The sequence below is a fragment of the Haliaeetus albicilla genome, chromosome 3, assembly GCF_947461875.1.
Source record: "Haliaeetus albicilla chromosome 3, bHalAlb1.1, whole genome shotgun sequence".
In the NCBI taxonomy this organism is placed as follows: Eukaryota; Metazoa; Chordata; class Aves; order Accipitriformes; family Accipitridae; genus Haliaeetus; species Haliaeetus albicilla.
In genome coordinates this window covers 29,369,625-29,395,080 of record NC_091485.1, presented here as the reverse complement: position 1 = coordinate 29,395,080, position 25,456 = coordinate 29,369,625, and the positions used below count along the sequence as shown (strand labels likewise).

The 25,456-nt window shown below is 35.4% G+C and overlaps 2 protein-coding genes across 2 annotated transcripts in view; one reads left to right on the top strand and one right to left on the bottom strand.

The window, feature by feature from the left end:
* Nucleotides 1–17,255, top strand: part of B4GALT6 (beta-1,4-galactosyltransferase 6) — a 34,703-nt gene extending 17,448 nt beyond the window's left edge. Inside the window, exons 3-9 of the mRNA XM_069779232.1 lie at nt 148–261; nt 6,675–6,799; nt 7,318–7,434; nt 9,052–9,239; nt 11,556–11,678; nt 12,500–12,601; nt 13,641–17,255. Coding sequence (XP_069635333.1) covers nt 148–261; nt 6,675–6,799; nt 7,318–7,434; nt 9,052–9,239; nt 11,556–11,678; nt 12,500–12,601; nt 13,641–13,788 — 917 coding nt within the window. The 3' untranslated portion in view covers nt 13,789–17,255. The remainder of the gene's footprint in view (nt 1–147; nt 262–6,674; nt 6,800–7,317; nt 7,435–9,051; nt 9,240–11,555; nt 11,679–12,499; nt 12,602–13,640) is intronic.
* A 1,078-nt stretch (nt 17,256–18,333) lies between these two features.
* LOC104316225 (transthyretin) lies at nt 18,334–25,244 on the bottom strand. Its single transcript, XM_009916539.2, has 4 exons — nt 25,078–25,244; nt 23,163–23,293; nt 20,406–20,541; nt 18,334–18,656 (listed from the first exon to the last, which is right to left on the bottom strand). Exons 1-4 carry the CDS (start codon nt 25,144–25,146, stop codon nt 18,549–18,551), a joined length of 444 nt encoding a protein of 147 aa, XP_009914841.1. The 5' UTR covers nt 25,147–25,244; the 3' UTR covers nt 18,334–18,548.
* Nucleotides 25,245–25,456: the final 212 nt, after the last annotated feature.

Genomic DNA, 25,456 nt, shown 5'->3' with positions numbered 1-25,456 from the left:
TGTTCTTTTAGTGCATTAAAACGTTTTTTTAATCATGCTGCTAAGAATTTGTTACTTAAAAAAGTTAATGCTCTCACCTTCATGATGATATGTTACAAATTCAGTGGATAACTTAGGTTTTTACAAAAATTAATTCCTCTTTTTAAGATTATCCTGAAGGAAACAATTCTAGTGACTGTGTTGCTCAAACAACAGTGTATCTTCCAGAAAACTTCACTTACTCTCCTTACCAGGCTTGTCCAGAGAAGCTGCCTTACATGAGTAAGTTTTAAACTGACCTTAATGTTTATCTAGTACATTGGATTGTGCTTAAAATACAATTATTTTAATTTAAAATATAACTGTAAGGAGTCCACAAATATAGCAGAAAATAATGAATAAAACACATCTGAGAATGGACAATAATGCTTAGTAGAATTTTGCCTGTAACTATTGTGTTATTAAAGCTTTCGCCTCTTTGCTATCACCTAATGTGTTTTAAATTTTATTTACAAATCATTTTACTTTCTACAAATTAAATACTAAATGTTTTTATTAATATGTAGGAATACTCTAACTTCATAAAAAGTACCCATTCAGAGTTGCATATTTTGAGGAATAGTTAAAAAATTTTCTTTTTGGAAATGGTATTCCTAATACGAAGATTCATGAGTCAGAGACTAGTTCTCAGATCTTCATCAGCTAATTGCAGTTACCTCAGTATGTAGGAAACTGAACAAGATGGTGTAGTGAAGTAGAACTGATGGATGTAGGAGTGCTAAAGCCCTGTCATAATAAGGAAATAGTCCTTATTACATAAGTGAAAAGCTGTGATCCTCAGGAAATTTTAAAATTAAGCTTTCAAACCCAGATGTTTAAGATCCCAAGCTATTAAATAGAACTTGATTAGGTAACCCTAACTTGATTAGGTAACCCTAACTATTTGTCTTTAAGCCTAGAATCTAAACTTCTAATTCTTTTGTTTGAAAGTATTTAGTTACAGAGGAGTGTCATGCAGAATTAAGAAACTGTGTTGAGTACTTTGGCACCATTGCTGTTCTGGTTTGCTGGGTTTTTATAAAACCTATAATATCACAGCTGTCCTAAATAGCAGTATCCCAGTGTATGTAGATCTTATAAGCAGGTGTTACACACAGTTAAAGCAGTTACACAAAATGAGATTGGAAGAGTTCCTTGATGTAATTCGGTGTCCTTAACCTGGTATAATGGTATAATAATGTGGCTGAAAGGCTGTTGGCATAACTTTTTTATCTTCTTTCTGTAGACGAAGTATAGCTTTGGGAATATTCTTGAAAATTCTTGTTAAGAACTGTAAATTTTAATGTGAATTCCCCTTTCTTGCAAACTTGCCATTGTTCAGATTCAGTCAAAATTCTTGGCATTGTTTGCTGTCTTCCAGCTTGTAGAGAAAGTGATCCTTAAAGACTGAGAAGTATTAGGTAGGAGACCAATTTTGAACACTAAAAAGAAAGAGGCAAATCACTCCTGGTGGTGATGGCTTTACCTTGACCTTCACCACTGATTGTTAGCTATTAGAGATAGTTCTTATATTTAACCTTTATAAAATTGCAGTCCCTTGGCTAAACCAGAGTTCCTTCTTAGAAACAGCTATTGAATTTTCAGCTTTTCTCTCTATGTTAGGAATTGTTGTTACATTATCAGAGTTGCCATAGGAAGCAAGGGATGATTAAGTATAAATGTTTTTTTTGTGCTCTGCATTTGAAAGAAATCATAACTTGAGTCAGTAATCCATGGAGTTACTTAAGTTCTAGTAAATGTTTTGTAGACAGACTTAATATTTTTGAGTGAAGAACTAATAGTAGCATTAGTATAGATCTCAAAGCTAATTAGTTACATTGAAATGTCTCATTTGGTGTCAGAATGTACCAACTAGAGAAGAAGAATCAACAACTCTCTGTAAATAAGTGTAAATATGTTACTAGAAATGGCTGTTCATTAGTATCTGTTATGCTAACATGTTTATGTTACTTGCTATATTTAAAATCAAACAAGTAAACTACTTACTTGTAAGAGAAAATATGAAAAGGTTTCTGAAGATATTTGTGACCCCTTCCAGAATTCTAACCTCTTGTCTTTTAGGCTAACACCTGACTTAAGCTGTGGGCTGTCATTCAGCATGAGCAAGTAATTAAGTCTTTAATATAGCAGTTCAAATCCATATCATACCAAACAATGTTGCTGATAGCCAAATTGAGTTGCTGTTCATTTTTTCTTCAAAGAAAAATAGTGGATTTTATTAGGCTAATCTAGATTCCATAATAACTTCTTTTTTAATCTCAACAGAGAAGTTTATCCAGTGAAGAGTACAGTAACAGTGCCTGTTATCTATGTTTCTTTTCAACACCTCTAAATTCTAAACTTTGTCTCTTACATTGTAAATATACAGACATAGAGTCAAAAGTATAAATCAGTTGCTGTTGCTTATGAGCTTAAATCATGTAGAAAACTGTCTTAATCCAAGTAGCAATTAACCACGGTGTGATTATATCCTTATTTCAATCTCTTTCTCTCCAGAAATAGGGTTTGACTTTCAAAATCATATGGAAGTTCTATAATACTGCACATGTAAACAAATATAGCTAAATTATTCCAATAATAAGTATTTTAGCTACTTTGGGAAACAAAAAGTTCGAAACATGTCAACTCGATAACCAGAGAAACAAGAATGATGATTCTGCTGATTGAAAAATGCATGTAGATTAGTATTTTTTATGAAACTTCCAAGGGATCTGGCAGTTGAATTCTGCCAGATTAGTTAGTTCAAAACTGCATTGGCTTCTGCTACGTGTTCTACTTGTGTATTAGTCTGCTGTCCAGGAGTGGAGGGATGAAGCAAGTTAGAACATACTAGGGTACCTTAGTAGGTCAGCCTACTTATAGCATATTATCTTAAATCATTGATGCAGATTTGTTTGCACTGACAGGTATTTAGAATTGGCAGAGTAGGGATTCATTCTACTCTGCCATCCTTGCTATCAACTTCATTGGCTATATGTAATTTACCCAAATTTGTCTGTAGGTCTCCTTATTGCTGCTCTCTTTTCCATATTTTTTCTTAGTAATCTCTTTGTACTTTTTCTGTCCTGCTTAATTTAATAGAGAAATCATAATTTTAATAGAAAATAATTCACTGGATAAATTACTGTTCAGCAAAGAGAGGTATGTCTCACCCTTTGATTTTCATGTATACCTTTTTAATCGCCATCTCTGTATTTAATTATAATCTATATAAAACTTCTCTGAAGACTTAATGCAATGAAATGTTGTAGGTGGTCCTGAGATAGCCAGGGAAGAAAGCTTCTTGAATCATATATATTTTGACTTGCTTAATAGTCTAAGATCATTATAGAAGTTAACTACTCTTCTTTACGTCAACTTGCCAGATTTGTATTGTGAAAGGAGTATGGTAAAATCATGTTTTGTCGCAAGTACGTATGCTCTTAAAATAGGAACAGCTAGTGCCTTTTGTGGGTGAATCAGTCTTTCAGGTTCTAACCCACTGGTTGAGCATCGCTGTGCTAATCCATAAGCAAGACACCTCTACTTCAAGACAGAAGCAGTACAAAAGAGTGTCTAATCAGCATAATTTTAATACTGACTTGAGAGGTAAATGGAAAGCAGATCAGTTTTTTCAGTTACATGAAATAAAACCCTCATGTTAAGAATATTTAAGCAGTCTGCCCACGTCATTTCATGGTTTGTCTAAGAACTGGCTCTTAATGAGCTATAAGAAATATCCAGATCTTCTAGTTTGATCACCTCAGTACACTGGGGTTGAATATACCTAAACCATTTTAAATAGATATTAGAAAAATCTATTTTGTGTTAAAAAAAAATAATCATCAATGGAGGAAGTTCTACTGTCTCCAGAAGTAGTATATTCTAGTATTCCATTTGCTGAATAGTTAAGCTTTTCCTAATACTCGACCTGATACTCAACCTGCATTTAGGTTTGTTCGCACCCCCCGCCCCCTCGCAAGTTGGTCAGATTTCTCCTTGCCCTTGATGCTTGGAAAAAAGTTGGTTACCGTCTATGTACCAAATTACTCTGTGTTGGAAAAGACTTAGTTTTTGTCAGCCTCTTCCTTTGTAGATAAACCATTACTTTCAGCCTTTCTAGACTACATAGTTTCAAAAGCTCTTGTCATTCTTGATTTTTGTACTGTAGACTTTCTCTAATTTGATTTCCTTTTGAAGCATCATAACTGGCTAAAACCCTGGTTACAAAACAAACTAGTAATTACCTTTTCTGTCTTTCATATAACAGCGGTTAATGTATTCCAGAATGACATTTGCCATTTTAGTGCAATTGCATTACAGTTTATTGTCTCATGTTAATAGGCAATCCATTATAAACTGTCAAAATATCTTTCTGCACATTGCAGCATAGCCAGGTATTTCCTGTTTTGTGTGTGTCTGCTTCATTTCTCCTTCAGTAACAATCCATACTTTTTTTTAATTAATTTCACTCTGCTGATTTTGGTACGTATCTGATTTGTTGAAATTACTTTGTTTTCTGATTCTGTTCTTCAAAATGCTTTCTGCTTCCTCAGCTTTCTTTTTTTGCAGGTTGTGTAAATACGTTTCATTGCAACATACTAGACAGTAATGGAAGTAGTGAATAATAAGGCCAGATATTTACTGAGATGCCTCTTCTCCAGCCCCCCACCAATGGCAGGGAAATACTGCTGATTTCTATTCGCCCATCTCCTGTGTACTTTTGATAGTACCAATATTTCAGGGTTTACTATAGCTACTTTTTAAACAGTCTGGAGGGAATTTCATCATGTCTCATGAAGTTAGAAGCACCTGCCTTACATAAATACTGGCTTACCATTCCTACCATTCCTCCTTTTTTTTTTTTTTTTTTTCCCCTTTAATTTAAGCTCCATAAGCATCTGATCACATCTAAACTTTTCTCAGGAGACTAAGGCACCCGAGTCCTTTGCATCATGTGTTGTTTGCTTCCTTTTCTGGTGTAGTAATTGACCTTTATTTATCTTTATTTTCCTATTAGATTCTATAAATAAACTGAAAGGCTCTTGTTGCTTCTCTGTCTCTTGGTAGCTGAAATTGATTTAGTGATTTATTTATTTTTTTTAAATTTAATTTGTACATGTTTATACTCTACGTATACTTGCCCTTTGTTGATTGCCCTTGTATCTACTTTTTGTAAGATTTCTTTTTCAGGTTATTGAAGAGTTTCAGATACAACCATAATGATAATCTAAGCTTTTTATTTATCTATTTATTTATTTGTATTTAAAGTTCTGTAGGATTAGCTTGTTCTGGTGTATATTTATACAGTCTTTTTCTAGGAACTGCCAGCTTTCCTTTTTCTTCTAAAATAAATAAATAAATATGTGTTTGTTTAAATCTGAGCTTAAAAGATCTCCTTATTGTGCTGTTCCTGATCCTTTTTTTCCTCTATCATCTTCCTTTTTTTTAAAGTTACCTTCTACATTTACAAGTAGTTCTACATATAATCATGTGCAAAACTAAAATAGCTCTTGCAGTATCTTCTGCCTTCTTTTGAAAACAATAGTTGTTCCTAGCATGCTGCAAAATTTTCGATCTTTCCAAAAGATTTACATAGCTTGTCAATTCAGTGTTAAAACATGAAGCAATCTTTTGGACACAAAGAGGATCTTTTGAGTATGGGCACGGGGAGAAAATGGGAGTGATTTCTTTCATTAACTTTAAATTTCCAACTCTCACCAAAAGACTTAAGTTTTTAAACAAAAATAAGTAGAATATTTTGTGGTATCTCTCAGGTGGTTATTGCAAGATTTTTATCTGATGATCTAGCATAGTAGTTGCTGAAGAACAACTTGAGCTTTTGGTTAATGAGTGTTACACTACTCTTCTCCCCAGATTTTCTTGATTCCTTCTACTTCTGTGGGTATTTACTATGAATCATTATTTCCAGTTTTGAAATTTATACACATACATAATGACTGACAACTTTTAGCTATCAACTAAGTGTAAATATTTTCTCATAATAAGTACTAACCTGATTTTTTTCCTACCATACTGTGGTCTTTATTCAATATCTTAGTGAATTCCACTCTCAGCAGTAGCCATTTGCAAATACTTTTCCTATTGGGCTAATTTGTTCTATCAGTGGTAATTCTCAAGTCCAGGAACTTGCTATAAATAGGATTGATGCAGACAGTAGTGAATTAGTGGATGAAGGCTGTACATGAAATGTGCATAATTATCAAGAGTTTAAATTGAGGAAGTTTGCTGAGTGTAGTGATGATACATTTTCTTTTTCTGTGGAAGTGCAGGTAGGAAGACACCCAGAATTTGAGTATCAGTTCAGTAGTGCAGATGATGTGGAATGGTTAACAGTGGTACTTGAAGGGTGACTGATTTTCTGGAATATATATAGAATTCAAATTACTTTGCTTGTTCTGTGTCCTCTGAAATGAGTATTTTGCATATAGGATTTATTGAAGGAATGTTTATATTGGGAAATATTGAAATTCATTCTGTCAAAACTGAATATAAAAAGGGTAGTATAAATTGTTTCTTTTTTATCTGTAGGTAGTGTAACTACAAATTTCTGATGCTATTTGTCTATGATATACCACATAGTGTTAGATCTGTTGTCTTAATTGAAATTAATAAATATTTTTTTTTACCTCTAGGAGGCCTTATCGATGTCAATATGAGTGAAATTAGTTTTGATGAAATTCAGCAACTGTTTTCAAAAGATTTAGACATTAAACCAGGAGGACACTGGAAGCCAAAAGACTGTAAGCCACGATGGAAGGTGAGATGCTGCTTTTCTGGTTTTTTTTTCTGTTAGTGTATAAGAATAGTTTACCATTGCAAGCACTCAGTCTTTTACTGCTGTATATTTTATATAATACGTACTATGTTATACTATATGTGTTATGCTGTCTGTGCTCAAGAAGAGACTAAAGCTTGAAGAAAAACTTGACATGGATTGTCAAGAACTTCTAAATGTTCACTAACTGTTGTTACTAAACGTTTTGTTGTGGATGCAAACTTGTCCTATGTGTATGTTGCTTAAAGTATAATTAGAAGCAAGTCAACATAAAAGGAAAATCTTATTTATATTCTACTCAGATTTTTTTTTATTTTTTTAATTGTTTGAGCAAAATTCCAACACACTTTACTAGCAGGAATGAAGGTGTAAAACACCAAGCCAATTTAAATGTAAAAGTTGAAAAGCCTATGTAAGCCATGGGAAACTTGATCTGTATTGAAACATTAGAATTTAAAAATGCTAATATAATAGTGTAATATGTATGTAATTTTTTGAAGGTGGCGATCCTTATTCCTTTTCGGAATCGCCATGAGCATCTTCCAATTTTTTTCCGTCATCTGATACCTATGTTGCAGAAGCAGCGGCTGGAATTTGCCTTCTATGTTGTTGAACAGGTAACAGCATTTAATTGAAAAGCGACTCTTCCAGATTCCTTCCTAAAGGGGACTTGATGTTCTTATCAAGATTTGGATGAATCCAGAATTTAAAAATTGTTACTCTGCTGTTCTAATCCTTTGAATGAAAAAGGAAAGTTCGTGTTGCTTTTCTTCAAATACGGGCTAATATTTTATAGGTGATAACATGGCCTCTTTGAATCTATTGTCTTTGTAAGTTTTCAAGGACAAAAAAATGGGGCTATATCTGGCTGGTGACCAGTCACCAGCAGTGTTCCTCAGGGTTTAATTCTAGGGATGGTTCTGTTCAGTATATTTATCAGTGATCTGGATGCAGGAGTTGAATGCACTGTTAGCAAGTTTGCTGATCATACCAAACTGGGAGGTACTGTTGACTCTCTCGAGGGATGGGATGCCTTGCAGAGGGATCTAGACAGATTGGAGCATTGGGCTATGATTAATGGGATGAAATTTAACAAGTCGAAATGCTGGATTCTGCAGTTAGGATGAAGTAAAGCTGGGCACAAGTATAAATTTGGAGAGGAGTGCCTGGAGATCAGCCCTGCAGAAAGGGCTCTGGGGGTGCTGGTCGGCAGCAGGCTCAGTGTGAGTCGGCAGCGTGCCCTGGCAGCCGAGAGGGCAAACCGCGTCCTGGGGTGCATCAAACACAGCACGACCAGCCGGTCAAAGGACGTGATCATCCCGCTGTATTCAGTGTTGGTGTGGCCTCACCTTGAGTAGTGTGTGCAGTTCTGGGCCCCACAATTCAAGAAGGATGTGAAGGTCCTTGAATGTGTCCAGAGGAGAGCACCAAAGCTGGTGGAAGGGCTGGAAGGCATGTCCTATGAGGAGTGGCTAAGGACTTTGGGTTTGTCTAGTTTGGAGAAAAGGAGGCTGAGAGCTGACCTCATTGCTCTCTGCAGCTTCCTGAGGAGGGGAAGTGGAGAGGGAGGTGCTGAGCTCTTCTCCCTGGGATCCGGTGACAGGATGCGTGGGAACAGTTCAGAGCTGCACCAGGGGAGGTTTAGACTGGACATTAGGAAGCATTTCTTTACCGAGAGGGTGGTCAAACACTGGAACAGGCTTCCTAGAGAAGTGGTCAGTGTCCCAAGCCTGTCGGTGTTTAAGGGGCATTTGGGCAATGCCCATAATAACATGTTTTAACTTGGTCAGCCCTGAATTGGTCAGGCAGTGGGACTAGATGATCGTTGCAGGTCCCTTCCAACGGAAATAGTCTATTCTATTCTACTTGACTGTTTTAACAAGAAACAAAATGTAATGTTTCTTAGTTTGCATCAGTATTTCTTTAACTCATAATGTCATGCTGTAATAATCCAAACCATCCATATTTTGATACTTCAGAGTTTGTAGTGCTATAAGTTGCTAGTGCTGTTTAGTTTTGTGTAAGAGGGGAGAACAGCTGGACTTTTAAGATCATGAAATACAGTTGATGTAGTTGGTGCTACCCAGAGCTGTTGCTCTGCTTAGCTAGAGCAGTAACAGGCATCTTTGTCGATGCTTTTTTTCTGTGTGGTAGAGGATGTATTTCTCATAGTACTGAAATTTTGTCTCTTTCTTCTTGATTCTTACAATGTCTCCTTTGTTTTCTGTTTGAAGACAGGTACACAACCTTTTAATCGTGCAATGCTCTTTAATGTTGGCTTCAAAGAGGCTATGAAGGATGCTGTCTGGGACTGCATAATATTTCATGATGTGGATCACTTACCTGAAAATGACCGAAATTATTATGGATGTGGAGAAATGCCACGCCATTTTGCAGCAAAGCTGGACAAATACATGTATATGTAAGTAATTAGCTTTATTCACGTTGTTTCTTAAAGGCCCAGAAACATTCTTGAAGTGTGTAAAGTATGAATTTTGTGACAGTATATATAGTAGGTGAAAACAATAAAACAGCCTCCTACCATGCTATTTACATAAATGAATATCTAGTTATTAAAAAGAAGTTGTAGGTTTAGTGTCTACATTTGATATGTTCCTAATTTGAATATATTATTTATAATTTTCAGTGTCGAACTTGTTGCAGTGAGGTTGATCTTTAAAAAAAAAAAGGCTACATGTGTTAAGGGGGTAAAACTTACGTTGCTTATTAGCAGTCTTTTCTGGCTACATAAGCCTTTGCGGTGGTGTTAACAAAGATAAGCAGATGACCTGCAGCAAAATACCACAGGAAAAATGTCTTAATTATCTCATAAATGTACAATTTATTTCTGCTTTGTACTACTTTTTAAACAGAAGATTTTGTTACTGCTAGACCGTTTTGTATCTGTTCAGTCTCTATTGACATTTGATGAATGTAGTGGGTCCTGCTGTTTTGTTACCTCCTTTCCTTCTGCCATTTTACATTAATGATGTTTCACTTCCTTTTTAACACTCTGCGCTCTCATGACACTCTCCCAATCACTTCACATAAAGCTGTAGCTTATTGCCTGCTACATCTATGTATTTGCCATCCTGAAATTCTGTGAAGTTGATCAACTTGACAACCTAGTCAACCTGACAGATCAAAAGCAATGCATTGAAAACATAACTCTGTGTTTGGGCTTCAGGTTGTCAGCCAATTAGCAGTCAAACCTTTAAAGATTTTATGTGTATTTAAAAAGATATAAACAAACACATATAACTATATAAGAGATTTCCTCTATTTTTATATGTATTTATAAAATACATACTTTAGGTATTTATATAGACATATATGGAACTTATGTCTAAATACAGATAAATAGTTACAAAATATGCTTATGAAGTAGATACATATTTATGAAATATAAAAAATATATATATTTCTGTATATATGCAAAAAAGTGCACGTGTACCACACACACATACATACATATGAATAAAAACCTCAAACAGTTCCATTAACTGTCATACCCCAGTTGTTTTTATTTTTGGTTGGTGGGTTAGTTTTGGGTTATTGGTGGTTTTTTGTTGGTTGTTTTTTGGGTTGGTGGTGTTTGGTTTTTGGGGGGTTTTTAGAACACCTGTTATTTCAGTTAAATGTTGAACGGGATATATAGTAACAACCTTCCCCAAAAGCTGTTAAGATTTGGTTGAATCCTGTGTTTCCACAGAGATCAGAAATTACATGACTGTGTATTTCTTTTTCTTTCCCCTTGCATTCTGGAGTTATTTGTCCTTCAGTGTGGCAATTGTGTCCTAAGCAATGGTAAATCTTTTATGTAGATAGTCCTAACTCCTTGAAGGTTCCAGATTTGGAAGCATCTCCTGGGAAATATGTTTGATTACTTTTATTTGATGAAATTGTATGCTGTTTCTGAAAGAGGAACACACTTCACTGTAGCAGCTTCTGGGTTAAGGATGCAAGTCAGTATTGATGGAAGTAAATATAGATACTTAAATATTATCATTTTTTTCTAGATTGACAGTGTTCTGAGAACTGGAAATCACATTGCCTGGGCCTTAGTGTGTTATGTTATATAGCTATAGTGGCTGTTCGTGTTGGCCAACTGCTTATTACTTAATAATATGTTAGTAATTACTGTATGCTTACTGACAAAAAAGCCTATAGCCCCTTTTGATTCAAAAGTTTAGCTTCTAAAAACTGGAAAATTGTTTTTTGAATAAGTATGTATTTCGCTGTGGTTGAATATGTATTGTTAAACGGTTCCTCTCAAGTTTTAACAGTTCTGTTGAATATAGTTATGAATTTAAATTACTGAATTGATGCATTACTGATTTGTAATTTTTTCAGTTGATTAAAGAGAGGGGTTTTTTCAGTTGAATAGTGTCAAAATACATTAGTTTGAGGACTTCACTTAACACTTCAGCTATGGGTCTAAATTAGCCATCTGAAATATGTGATAGACTTACCACCACTTTCATGTGGTGATACTAATTTGAGCTACAGTTTAAGAGTACCTTTTATGCAAATCAGACACTACTGCAAACATTTTGTTTAACTTTCATATATGTTACTTAATGTCAGCGATCTCTGAACCAGTTTCCCACAGTGAATACATTCAGCATCTGTTCATGTCCTCAGTTTAGGGTTCTTGTTTTTTTGAAAGTTATTGTTCAAAGAGAGGGCTACCTATCTAAGTTCAGCTAATAATACAGAATTTGTCTTTTGTTTTCAGTCTTCCATACAATGAGTTCTTTGGTGGTGTAAGTGGCTTGACAGTGGAACAATTCAAGAAGATCAATGGGTTTCCAAATGCCTTTTGGGGATGGGGTGGAGAAGATGATGATCTTTGGAACAGGTGAGCGTTCAGTGCTTATGTCTTTCTCATAGTTCTGTGGTATTCCATCTTTGAGAGCAATTAGGTGTTTTTTCTGTCAGTTGTTACCTTTTAAAAATTTTTTTTAAATGAAAAAATTCTAACATTTCTAAAGAACATACCTTTTGAAGGGATAAGTTAGATATTCTTTTTTCTTGGCCTGGGGACAGTTAACAGGCTTCTGAGAGACAGGGCTTGTAAAAAATAATGGATATAACAACAGATAACAATATTAAGCATATTTAGTCTCATTCCTTCTAGTCTTCTGTGTGTTGCTTTTTGATTTTAATTTAATCTTTCTTGCTGCTAGCATTATGGAATACCATCCCACAGACATGTAGAGTGAGCATGAGTTTAAGTATCTTTCATATCTTAGAAGCAGTGTTTGAGAGAGAGGTTAATTTGTGACTATATTGACAGTAAACAGGTGTAAAATGTTCCACTTGAACTGTTGAAACTGCTGAAGTGTCTGCACGCATTTATATATAAAAAGATATATTTTAAAGGAAGAGTTTGTATGTTTTTGTTCTTTTTCCATAGTATTTTCATATTTTTATGCTGTTGTGCTTTAAGAACAAAGCAGGAAATACTAAATATAAAATTATTATTATTTCACACTTTACTGGTTTTTGCAAGCTTTTTTTAGTTGTGTTAGGAGTGGTTTGGTTCTTTCAGGGAGAGATTGTCAGTGAACGTAAAGACTTAGCTTTAGAAGATTTAATGCATATTTTTCACTTTTACTATAACTTGTAAAAACATCTTTTTAATACTGTCCATACAAATGTTCATGTATTATACTGCAGGGTTCACTATGCTGGATACAATGTAACAAGACCAGAGGGAGATTTAGGGAAGTACAAATCCATTCCTCATCATCACAGAGGTGAAGTCCAGTTTTTAGGACGGTAAGAAAGATGGAGAACTGTTCAAATATTGAAGCTAAAGATGTAAAATTTTTTCTTACACACATACAAAGCAGTCAGTGCTTATTCCCTCTTTAGTGCTAAACTTCGTATTTTCAGATATTTCTTACTTAACCATGAGAGAGGCTGAGTTTGTGTGTCAGAAGGTATTATCCTCATAATCTTTGATGCAGAGTGTTGTTGTTCCTTAATAGTTTGGGCAGTAGTGCTGGCAGGGCTCCATTAGTTGGTTAATTTGGATATCCTGCAAAAGGAAGCAGTACAGCTAGGGGAAATGACTCCTGCATGAAAACTGACTTCAAAACTCCTCAAGGATTGGTTTCTTCCATCATATTTCATTCTTTTCTGAGGTACAGGTCTTCTCATTTCCTGCTTACATTAACACAAACTTTTTTTTCGGGGTTCCTTTCTTTTGCTACAAAGATGCAAAACACTTTAACTGGCTAGCAGGTTCTGGCTGCCCTAGATTGGAATAGCAACCAGAATGCAGCAGATGAGCTACGCCTAAAAATTAGAATGTGAAACACAAAATAAAAGATTTATGGTATGTGTTTTCAGATAATTAGAAATACTGCTCAATTCTGTTATCAATGGATGGCTGTTTCTGGGAACGTCTTTATTTTCTGCTTTATTCATAATTTTTAAATTGAATGTTCCTAAATCTTCTCTGAGCTCCATAGCTGAGTTTTAGAGCAAAAGAACATGAAGAAATTGAATGTTCTTTAAAAATCAGTTTAGTTTTGGATGATAAAAAGTATATATATTAAATGCCTTCTTTGTTATTTAGTCTTAATGTTAACTTATGTATGTGAACATAAAATCTAAGTGTATTAAAAACCAGACAGTGGCTTGCTTTTAAAGCTTAGGTAGGTAACTTGGTAATTTCAAAGGGCTGAGAGGTAGTTTCAGAATTTAAAGCATATTTCAAAATGAAATGACTGTTACAGTGTCACATCTAACATCAATTTAATTGTTTCTTGCAAATCTTTCTCATGTTTTCTTCTTCCAACTCCCTCTGCAGATATAAACTTCTGAGGTATTCCAGAGAACGTCAGTATATTGATGGGTTGAACAATTTAATATATACTCCTAAAATACTTGTCAGTAGATTGTATAAAAATATAACTGTTAATCTCATACCAGAACTTGCTCCTGTTAGAGACTATTGATGGAAGTGGAATGACAAGCTACCCTACCAGAATAAACTTTTAACAGTGGAAGCTACTAATAGGCACTATAAAACAAAACCAACAAACAGCAGCTTAGAATTAGAGATTTTTGACCATTTGATGATGCGTATTTGGGATGAGAAGTAAAGTGATTGTATGTATCATGCATTTCATTCTGAAAGAAAAGCCAGCAGCTACCACTCAGATGTTTACAGCATGAGACTACTGTTCAAGCCTTCATTCTTCATATTCTCTATCTTAACCACTCAACTAAATAAACTGCAGAAAACAGACTTGTAGCTTCTCTGGAAGTAGGAACAGAGGCCTCTTCTTCCAGGAATTTTTTTATACTAAACCGCCCCCGCCTCGTGTATTTAAATGAATGCTTTTGTTTCTTTTTAAAATGTGTTTTGTAAATATGTGATGTAAATTAATGTGTGTACATTGCTTTTAATTGCTCAATATTTTATGCTTCAGTATGTATTTGAGTGTGTTCTTATTTGAATTCTATAGGAATGTTTTTATTAGCATGAAAGAACAAGTGTAAAATGTAAGTATGCTTAAAAAAAGGTTATACCTTATGTGAAATGAAGGAAATATTAATTGTTGGCCAGCTATGACTGTAAACTGTTATACTAGTTTTGAGCTCTAGGCCTCCTGCATATCTATATAGAAAAATCAATTTCGTATATGAACTTGCTAGAAGAAAGCTTTTAATTTTATTTATTGCCAGCAAAATTGTATGATACCCTGCCTGCCATCTAAATCCTATTTATATGCATATTGCATGCGTATTATGGAAAATCTTGCGGTTGTTGCGTATTATGATCTACAGGAACTCTTAACTGTTTCCAAGTGTGCCACTAGTGTCAATGTCAGGGATTTTAATGCCTAAAACAGTGTGTCTGGGTGCGTACAGTATTTTGGTATTGTTCTTTTTTTTTTTTTTTTTTTAAATCCTAGTAAACAGCACTTTTATTCCTCCAAAATCAGAAGAGCCAAAAATGTGTCTTCATTGGAAGAATATTAAAGTTAGATTTTTAAGAAAATAATAAAACATAGTTCTAATAGTTCTAATGCTTGCAGTGTGGGATTTTCAGAACTATGGTGTTGGTCAGACTGTTCCACTGATGATGGCATAAGTGGAACTGAAAGCAGGCCAATCCCAAGTGCTTTTTAAAATTCCACTCATAATATATTAATCAATATAGCTATTTAAGGGCCTATTCTGGTAGTGTGCTGAGTGCTTCTATGATGCACTAAGTATCCTCAAGTCGATGACTTTCAATGAGATTGAGGTTGCACAGTCCCACTAAGGATTGGTCCTGTCTGTTTCTCTATTTTTGTGGTGTTATATGTATGAGTAACTAGCCTCTTTCTTTGGCTTATAATGAAAAACATATCTTATTTTCTGTTTGCTTGTAATGTTATGCTACCTAAAAGTATCCCACTGCTAAGCATTATTACCTTTTCCTAATATTTTTTTACATCCCTTGTTAATACCAAGGAAAAGGACCGGATCATTTATTTTCTATGTTAATGCAAAGATATTGACCAAGATCTATTAAACTGTTTTGTTTGTCACAGTTACTCAACTCTTTAGGAACCAAAGACTGACTTCTGCTCCCATGAAGAATGGAAAGCAGTATATAATAAGGATTGTTTATCCATAGAGTGTTCTGTAAGAGTGTTGACAAAGCATACTAACTTTAACTCATTACTGTGTGTTGGTTTCCTGAATTGCTGCCACAGATGGTGTAGTGCTTTGTACATTTGAGTTTGTTTGCCATAAACACCTTCTATTTCTTTGACATCCCAGCAGCAAATTTTGCCCTTAGCCATTCTTTGGTAAAGTTATGAGCTTAGTTGTAGGTATGCCAAATATTTAGTAGAAATTTAATGATTTAATTTAACTAGTTGAGAACAATTGTAAGGGATATTTTAAACCATATTTGAATTACATTAAAATCTACCAGTTAATCTAATATGCTTTAGGAATGATGTAATGCAATGAAAGTAATAAAAAGTGAGCATAAAGTGAACAAAACATCCTTCAAAAGCATGCTTAAGTGGTTTGATCACCTCCTGATATATTTTTCTATAACTGAGTGTATAGAATATTCTGAAGCATATGGTTAAAGGGGGGATAATTAATACACTGTATGAACAATTATATCTTCAAAATAAAGTTAGTCTTATTTCATAACAGACTAATACAATTCTTTAAGAACTGTTGAATAAATTTTTAAATACCTGATGTAATTTTGAAGTGATTTCTGGTTTTCAGTACAAGTTCACCTACAATTTAACACCTATGATTATGAAACATCCTTTGGTACTGTAGGTCTGTACTGTTTTCTGAAGCATGCTTTTGTGCCCATTTGTTAGGCATTCTGTGAAATTAATGTGCAATTTTTAAAAATTCTAATGCATATATATGTATATATACATACATATATACATACTATATTACACATATGCTGTGGCTGAACTAATATAACTTTACAGCTCTAAGTGATTAATCATGTATGGTCTTAGAAAAATGTGATTTAAACCAGTATGTGAATGGATTATGACATATAACTGAGTTCTTAAAAAGTTTACATTTTGGTGCCCCAAAGTGATGGATGTTAAATTATGAATTGTTAACGAACATTCTTCTCTAAATACCTTTTATCACTTTGTTGGGAAGTTTTAAAAGTTGCCATCTTAAATTACATCAAAATAGTGTTTGTATACTACCTGCCTGAACTCAGTACTATTCTGTAGTGAATTTTAACATAGACAGTGCCTTCAAACAAAATAAATGCGATGCAGAACTCAGAGTTGTGCACATTCCTTTTGATATTTTCATGATTCTTGTAAAATGTAGAGAGAAGCCGATCACATTGGTTTTTGCATTGCTGAGAAGGCAAATTAAGGATGTCTTCTCTTCTAGGAGTGAGCATGGAGGGAGAAGAAAGAGGGAGTATTTTACAAGATTCTGAAGGTCTTGCAAATTAACAAGTAAAAACATTACAGAAATACTAACAGTGGAATCTGGTTAATATGCTAAGATACTCTTAAGCCCATTTGCTGTATTTCAAATATAAGTAGGAGAATATAAAATATAAAATCCATTTTGCAATAGACAGTATATTGAAAAGCAAGTGCAAAATGTCCTTTTTCTTGGATCTTGCCAGTCTATTTTTCTATTGTTATGTTTACTAATGACTATGTTGTAGTGGGTTACTAATGAGACAGTTATTTAAAAATATTAAAATGATCCATTGCATATCAGCAAGAGGAAGTGTACTTAAGATTATTTTATTTGTAGAGGTATGTAAGATAGGCTTAATGAAAAATGCACTGAAACAAATGCTGGGAATTTCCTGTGTACTATCATAATTTTGGTTTTGTTGTTGTTCATGAAAATGTTTGTACTTTTTTATCATTGTCTTTTATGAAATATAATGTTCTAAAGATTGCGTTGGTTTGTTTATTCTGAGGTTCTGTGGACAACATATCTTCTTTGTGTTTTGTTTATAGACAAAGTGCTCATTTTTCTAGTGCTCAGTTCCTTGAAATAACAACAAAAGGAAGAGCCATCTGGCCACCACATACATCAGGTTAGGCTGTGGTGGGATCAAGCCTTAGGCCAAGAAATCATTTTTCCTTTATTGGTATTTATATGCTTTCAGCTTTTGGTTTTATTAGGCTAAATGACTCACTATTTTTGCGTACTTTTCCAAGACAGGGTTGCTATTCTGTTGAATCTTCTAATGGCTTTTCTCTATACTTATTTCTGTGTAGGATTAATCTTCCTTATATATGGATTACAAGAATGGGAAATAAAAGGATTCAGCCGTATTTCTTCTGGCGTTAAATGGGGAACTGGTTTTCTCAGGAATCATCAGTTATCCTCCTTATTTTTCTTTGTATCTTACAGCTATAACAAAAGTGTTTGATGGTTAGAGATATGCAAGTCATCTTTAGGAGTGCTTCAACTGGGGACAAAGGTATTTGCAGAATTTTATGAAAATATGTGAATAAGCTTCTTCAAGTATGTTTGATGGATATTTTTTCTGCAGCACTGGATATGGACTCTCCTTGAAAGTGTCATCAGTTATAACATATTGGAAAGCAGGAAAGAAGGCATTTTAAGTATGGGTAGCAGCCTTTGCATCCTTAAATGCTGTTCTACCTTTCTGTCACTTTTAAGCTGCTCTTGCTTCTATTTCTTAAAAATCAGAATTGGGAGGTGAGTTTAGCTGATGATTATGTGGGGCCCTGGGTAGTAGTCCCATGTGACTTCATCTATTGTGGGCTTCAGTAATGAAGTACAGATGGTGGTAGGAGGTGGATTGCATTTCCTGTGTGCTTACTTTCCATGAGACACCTTTCACATGTGTTTTGTTTGCTTCCTTTGCAAGAAGGAATGTAGTTTATTAACTTCATGGAAGACTGTGGTTTAGTCCCAGTAATGGAGTTTCAATGCATTTTCTCTAAGCTTAATGTGTCTTTTTAAACCCAAAACTTTTATTCAGAAGAGCAATACTTACAGAATACAGAAATACAGAATACTTTCATTCCGAAGAGTATTTGAAAATAAAGTCAATACACATTCTTCCTAAAGTTAACAAAGTGAATAAACAACTTGACTGTTACTGTTAGTGATCTACTATGAAATCTAAAACTGTTGATACAGTCAGAAACTAAGTTCTTAAAATTTATGGAAATTTTGATTTACACATCTAAATTTTCATGCTTAATGTCAGCTTCTATTCCACTGGCTCACTAACTACTGCTGTAGTTGAGTAAGAAAAGGGACTGAGGAGAACAGCAATGGAGTAATGTCGATAACCAGCATCATTAGCTGTGAACACCACCTGGAAAAAGGAAAAATAAATACAAGACAAATGAAGTGATCTCCAGATATGAGCCCAGATAGAACCATTGTGATCATTTTATCTAACCTCCCACAAAGCTTTGGAAATACCTTCTCTTGTGGTGATTTGATCACTGTGATCTGTGGCTTCCTGTCACACAGTTTTTCCACTGGTTAAAACCATACAGGTCACTTGTTATTTAAATTTTTATCAAATATATTTATTATCCAAATTACTGTTTCCTTGTTGGTATTCATAAATGACAACAAGATTTTTTTTTCCTTATTGAAGATCTACATTGAACCCCATTGATTGCCTTGATTAAAAAAAAAAGAAAAGCATTCTTTCAACTATTTGGATATTTTTGCTGCTCTTATGAAGTCCTGAACTTTGAGGAACAGAATTAAACATAGTGCTACAGTAACTATCATCAGGCCAAAATGTGAAGCAATGAGTTTCTTTAAGCCTACTTACATATCTAGTAGATAGAGGACTGCATTAGTCCTTTAGCCACAACATGATAATGACTTTACATATGATCATTTACAACAGCCCTTTTAACATCTCCCCCATCAGCTCATGTCCTGTCCTTTCATTTATCCCTCTACATAGTAGATAAGTCTGTGTTGTGAGACGATGGATGTCAACTTTTAAAATAGACACAGTTTAATAATGTTCCATGATGTGTAGCTTGTGGTCCTTTCAACATTAATAAAAAAGATTCATATGAAACAACCAGTGAACTGAGCAAAACATGATCCCTTCTGAGGCTTATTTTTAAGAAAGAAGGCTCTTGCACTCTGGATTAAATTATTTTCTAGTCTGGAATATAGACTTAAACATTATCTTGATGCATAATCAATTTACTTGCATGCTGTAAGTTTTCATCTTACCTCTTTTATTTCAGTTATCACAGAAAGCAAGACTCGTTATTGCTTAGAATAAGAATGTCATTTCTCATCCATTTCAGAGAGGCAGAAACAAAATTAACCCAGGCATTTGCCACCTTTTCTCCAAGGAGATGAATGGCTCTTCAAGCAGCAGTTGCAAACCGTACAGCTGGTGGTGCTCACTGGTCTGTCACAGTCCAGCAAACAACTCATACAGGACTGCTGCTGCTATTGAAAGGTCATATGAAAGGACTGATGCTCTGGAGGGGAAGGGGACAGCCCCCAAGGAGCCCCAAACCCTGCAGCTGGCCTCAGTTGGTACCTGGTTTGGACCACCTTCATCTAACCAATTTATCTGTCCCATGCAAACTAAAAGGCCAGTTATACTTTTTTTCTGTGGTAAACTGAGGATCTAAGCATCTAGAACACAGTTCATACTTCCATTATCTTTAAATATCTAAATTATAAACTTTGTCTGCAGCCATACAAATACTGGATCCAAAAGGCAGAAAAATCCTTTTCCCAGGAGACTTAACAGAGTATTCCACCTGCTGTTCTCCCTCAGGCATCTAGAAATAGTCACAGGAAGAATTGCAGGCTTAAGTAGAGGTAGAAGGATGGAAGGTGTCTTTGTAAGTAATGCATCTAAGAACTTATTGAGAGTTATGGGGAAGTTAGTAACTAGGTTCTCTCATGAGTATGTTGTTACAAAGCTTTGAGACTGTGGATTTAAGGTGTTAATGCAAAAATATTTTAGAGTGAAAAGAAAGTTCAACACGTGCAATTAGTAATTGAAGTCTAGACATATAAAGTATCTTTATTCTTTGCAACTAAAGTACAGGAGAAAATGAATACTCACATCAGCATGGTGATGGAAGGGATTCAAGCCCAGCCTCTTCCAATAAGAGGCTGTGTCAAGCTCGATCTTGTATATCCCTGTTACAAATTGTTCTTTAGTTGTGAGCTCATGGAGCTCTCCGTTGTCATTGGTTTGTCTGTGTGATGGCAGAAGAATGCACTTTTATATTTTGGTTAAAAGCCCGAGAAAAATGCAGTTCTTAGCAATTGAACTTGAGTGATGCTGTGTAGCTTAAGTAATGTGATGAATACTTCTATTGATCTGGAATGGCTTATGTCCATCTGTATTATGGATGCTTCAGAGCTTGTCTTGGCATTTGCTACTTCCATGATGGCCACAGCACATGGCTGCCTGCCATGTCACTAGTCTGCGTGGTTTGGGGGTGAGCCAAAAGCTGGCATTGTTATTCATAGACTCCTGGCAGAGTCTTGGAGTTAATTAAATGAACCCACTCAGAGGGAAGACTTCAACACTGCTGTAAGCACTGTGGAAGCTCTATGATGCACTTACTGTGCAAATAGGGTCAACTCCTGATTTTTCTGTAGTTTTCTTTCTCATTTAAATGTATTGAGTTGTTTTATCAGTATGAGTACTTTTTACAGCTGGCTTTTTGAAATTTGAGATCTGCTGTTTGAAATGACTGTAGGTCAAACAACAGTGTAGCCTTATGGAATTCCCTGTTGTCTGTATTGATCAGTTGGTTTTCCATCCTCAACAAACAGATGGTTTTGTTTGATTTGAAGATGTTATCAGTGCTATCCAAGGCCATGGTACTGGCTTGAAACTATACGCCTTTGAGCGCCAACCAATTTAGGGCTCCAGAACCAATATTGAATGCTGTCTCTCAAACATGTCTCTTGGTTGAAACCTATTTCTGTGAAATAAGTTATATAATATTAGGTTTTTGATTGGGGAGGTTATCCACAAATAACAGTGCTGCTAGTGCCTGATTTTAATAGTCATAAACCACTGTTTTGTGTTCTAGCTGCCAAATCTTTTTCTGAACATATTTTATTCAAATTGCATGGAGAGAAAAATAATTGAATGGTTTGTATGTCATTGTCCAGTGGATTACTTAGGATTTGTGCTTTAATATGGCTTACAACTATGAAGTCATAGAACACCATTTGTATCATACAAGATGCTCTGTAGTCAGTTACCAGATTTTTTTTTATCCATTCAAATGTCTCTATTTTTCTTTGTTGTAGATTGATCATTGTTAGATAACTGTTCATTTCTCTAATAAGCTTTCTTAGCTAAAACCAAACATATCTAACTGAGAACAGTTATTTCAGAATCTCTTGCTAACATTCAATTATTTACAAATTAACAAGGCTGGAAAGGTTGCGTTAGTATTATCAAGACTTTCACATACCTTATCTTAAGGTTACTTTGTTCTTTGTTTCAAATGTTAAGTATGTTTTTAAGGCTTCAGTCAACATCCAGCTGTTCAGCTGAGTATCTTTTTATAAAGCTTCTAAGCTCAGATTTGAAGATAAGTAAACTGAACACTCTCTTAATGGAAAATTTCATGCGTTTCCAGTGACAGAATATGTGTGAAGCTATCTTCTCACTTGAGGGCTGGGAGGCAGTTTAAGTAGGACAACGTGAGTAGATTGTTTTTCCCCACTTTGTACAAATATGTGTGGCCTTCACTGTAGCTATGTTTTTCAAGGACGCATATAAGAGCACTGTTGCTTCTGCCAGCCCACTGCTCTATGACACCAAAGAGCCATGTACATACAGTTTCTCATGGACTTTCTAGAAATGCATCTGAGTCGGATCCCACTATTGAAATTCCTGCACTATGTCAGCTTTAGCCCTTAGGAGCCCTATCTCCCTTTTTTAGGTAGAACAGACTGTTAACAGACCTGGAGAGGTCTCCGGTGAGACTTTGCAACTATCTTGAGGACATAAGTGTGGAAATGGGATGTTCCTTGTTGAATAAAGAATGTTCATTCTCTATATCCCCTAAGAATTTTTTTCAATTTCATTTCAGATTATACTTTAAGTAAAAATTGCTTTTGAGTTTTTTAAAGTGTTAATAAACACTAACATTGAGGGTGATTTGAAAAAAGTCATCTACAATTGAAATTCTACAATTATATTTTTTTAAAAGACATGGCAACATTTAAATATCTGGGAGATTCTTTTTCTTATTTTAGATGTAATTGCTTCTCTGTGAGGGAGGAGGTGAGAAAGTTTTATCCCCAAATTTTTTCCTTTTGGCTGATTTCCTTTTTCCTGAAGCAAAGAAGGCTATCAATTATGATGTGGTATGTGTTCAAAAGAGTTCTGTGTTTTCTTTTTAAAGCTGTGGTGTATGAAATGAAAGTCCATCTAGAAAGAAGGAAAATAGCCAATAAAGGTAGGATTCTCAACCAGGGTCTTAGTTTCAAACAACTAAAAGAGTCTGCCTGATTCTTCCGCTAACAATGCGGTAGTTCATTGCTGGGTACTAAAAGGTAATGCAATCCTTTGTAATGAAATAGAAGAGAAGCGATGATTGAATTAAAGCATAGTTTAAAATACTTTCTTGTGCTCACAGTAATTATAAAGCATTATAAAACCATTTTGGTAGTTGAAATTGTAGCACAGTTAAAAGACAGTCTGCAGCAAATTCATTCAATAGTATGTTGTCTTTCCTCTGAGTAAAGGAGACGTCTTATGTTAGAGAATGTAAAACTGTTTTTTCAACTATTTGGCATCTTCCCATTGCCTTTCCCTTCTTTCACTCATTATTTTGGTATGACTTACTTTGAATTTAACAGTTCCCAAGATCCATCTGCAGCTTCTTTATATAACTTAACTGGAACATTTGGAGCTGGACTTCCTCGGACTGAATCCAGAATTTTTATAAGAAGAGGATGCTTGGAGTCAGCAGAGTCCTTCAGGTAGGAAGACAGAATTTTTACGTTGTGAGGAAGATAAGCAATGGTGCATAATAAAGCAGTAAGGAATCTTATTCTTTAGATCTACAGAATATACCATATTTTCCTCAGCAAGATCACTGTGTACTGCACAAATGTAGCCTGAAGTTTTCTGGGGGCTGGAAAGGGTGGCACTGGGAAGGAAGGTGTTAGGAGCTGCTGGGGGCAACTGTAGCCATGTGCGCTGAGGAGGCACTGTGGCTGTGTATGAGAACACATTTCTGTTTTCTCTTTGTCATGGCTTAGCTACACATCATCTCCAGCATGAAGTTGTAACTAAATTGTGACCTCAACTGCAAATAATTAAATCATCAAAGGTAGTAGGAATGTTTAAAAATCTGACAACTCTTCCTCTGGATTTTGAAGTGGCAATTCGAGCGCGGCTTCTGGATTTGAAGGCCTCTGATGTCTTGTTGCCATAGAGTTATCTTTACTCTGCTGTAAACTTAATAAGCACCACATACGGACTCTGTCCTAACACCATGTTGGATCAGATTTGTCAGCCCCTGGCAGCTATGCAGGGATAGGAGAGGAAAACCTTACTTCAAAGATGGGATAGCTGTAGTTTCACTCCCAACATGTTCATCACAGGCAGTGGTTATGCCCTGATGTTTTACCTATTCAAAGGCAAGGGTGAATCAGAGCTTTGACATTCCATTACCTAATTCTGTGTATGAAAAATGAGAAGATGGAGCTTTGTGGAAGGTGCTAATCGGGGATTATCTCAAAATAGCAATCGATCTCCATTTAATCATTGCAAAATGAATCATGATGTAGATGTTAAAAACTAAAAGCCCTCTCTTACATCCCCTCTTACAGTCTGTGACATCCTGAATATCCCACCGGCCAGGAACCCTGCCCTGTATCAGACCAAGGTACCAGCATGTGTCCATACCGCCTCTACGCCCTGACTCCTCAGGCTCCCTTTCTGGAATGCACTGGCTCCTTGCTAGTGTTTCTTTTGAAGCATTGGCAAGGGGGGCTCTAGTGCCACCACCTATTTTCCTGGCTTTTACACCCTGGGAGCTCAATGAAAGTCTGTGTCCTCACAAAGGTTGGTCAGGTATTCGTTTTCCCAAAGATCAAAGCTTGAGAGGAAGAACGAGTAGAGGGGCAGAGAGAGAGGGACAAGTTTGTTCTAGAAGAATTTCAGGCTGAAGCGGCTGTGTCTCTAGCTTGTTTTGCTGGAATAAATGAGCCCTCTGGAAGTGCAGTCCTGGCTTTGGCCCTGTTCTTTGCTTGCGTCAATGACTGTTGAGATCCCTTCCTGCTTGCATGGGATAGAGCTGTAGTGGGTAGAGCAGGAAGGGAAAGGATGAGAGAAGGCAATTCTTGAGCATGGATCTCACGACGGGAAACGAAATCCCTCATAACAGGAGCTTGTTCATTTTGTTATAAGTGCTACTAGTTACTTTTCAACAGGCCCAAGGCTTTTGTGTAGTGAATATGATAATTTTTTTCCTTTCTTGTCTTACATTGTTTTTCACGTAGTCACCGAGTCTAATAAGTGCTGCTTCTCTAACCATAAAGCCCTCTCGCTAATCACTAGAGAAGGAGAAAGAAGGACCAGAAAAAGAACAGTAGGAGAGAACTACAGTCAATACATACCATAAAATAAAAATAATTGCAATAAAATGGAATACTGTGTTTTTCACTTACACTAATTATATATAAAAAAAAAAAGAAAAGAAAAAAAGCTGGGACTACATCAGTATGCAGGACCTCAATACTGAGACACTTACCAGTGGTGCAGCTTCGGAGAAAAATGCCAGGCCAGCTAAGAAAACAAGAAATACAGAATGAAAAGCCATTTTGCCTACCACTAGGAAGTCTCAGTGTCAGCAAGTAGAAACTGGTGGGATCTGTGATTTTTATATCAAGGCCCCTAAACTGAGGCTACTTATCAGAAAACCCATATGACTTTCAACATGCCAATTCATACTATTTACTTAGTAAACATTGAGAAAATAAGTAACCCATACAAACATGAACCTTGTCTGCAAAAATAAGTCTCTTCTATCATTGCCTGTGGAAATACTATGAATATTGCCTAGCTCAACTGCAGTGATCTGTTTTCTTGGAAACAATGTCTATTCTGTTTTATTTTTCTCTTTTTGTTGA

What these genes read in the sequence shown, in the direction of transcription:
- LOC104316225 (XM_009916539.2), bottom strand. Translation starts at nt 25,146, where the DNA reads ATGGCTTTTCATTCTGTATTTCTTGTTTTCTTAGCTGGCCTGGCATTT. An exon ending in TGGGAACTGTTAAATTCAAA is followed by an intron (nt 20,542 to 23,162) that starts GTAAGTCATACC and finishes GCCATCACACAG; the next exon opens with ACAAACCAATGACAACGGAG. An exon ending in CCTTCCATCACCATGCTGAT is followed by an intron (nt 18,657 to 20,405) that starts GTGAGTATTCAT and finishes TCCTTTTTCCAG; the next exon opens with GTGGTGTTCACAGCTAATGA.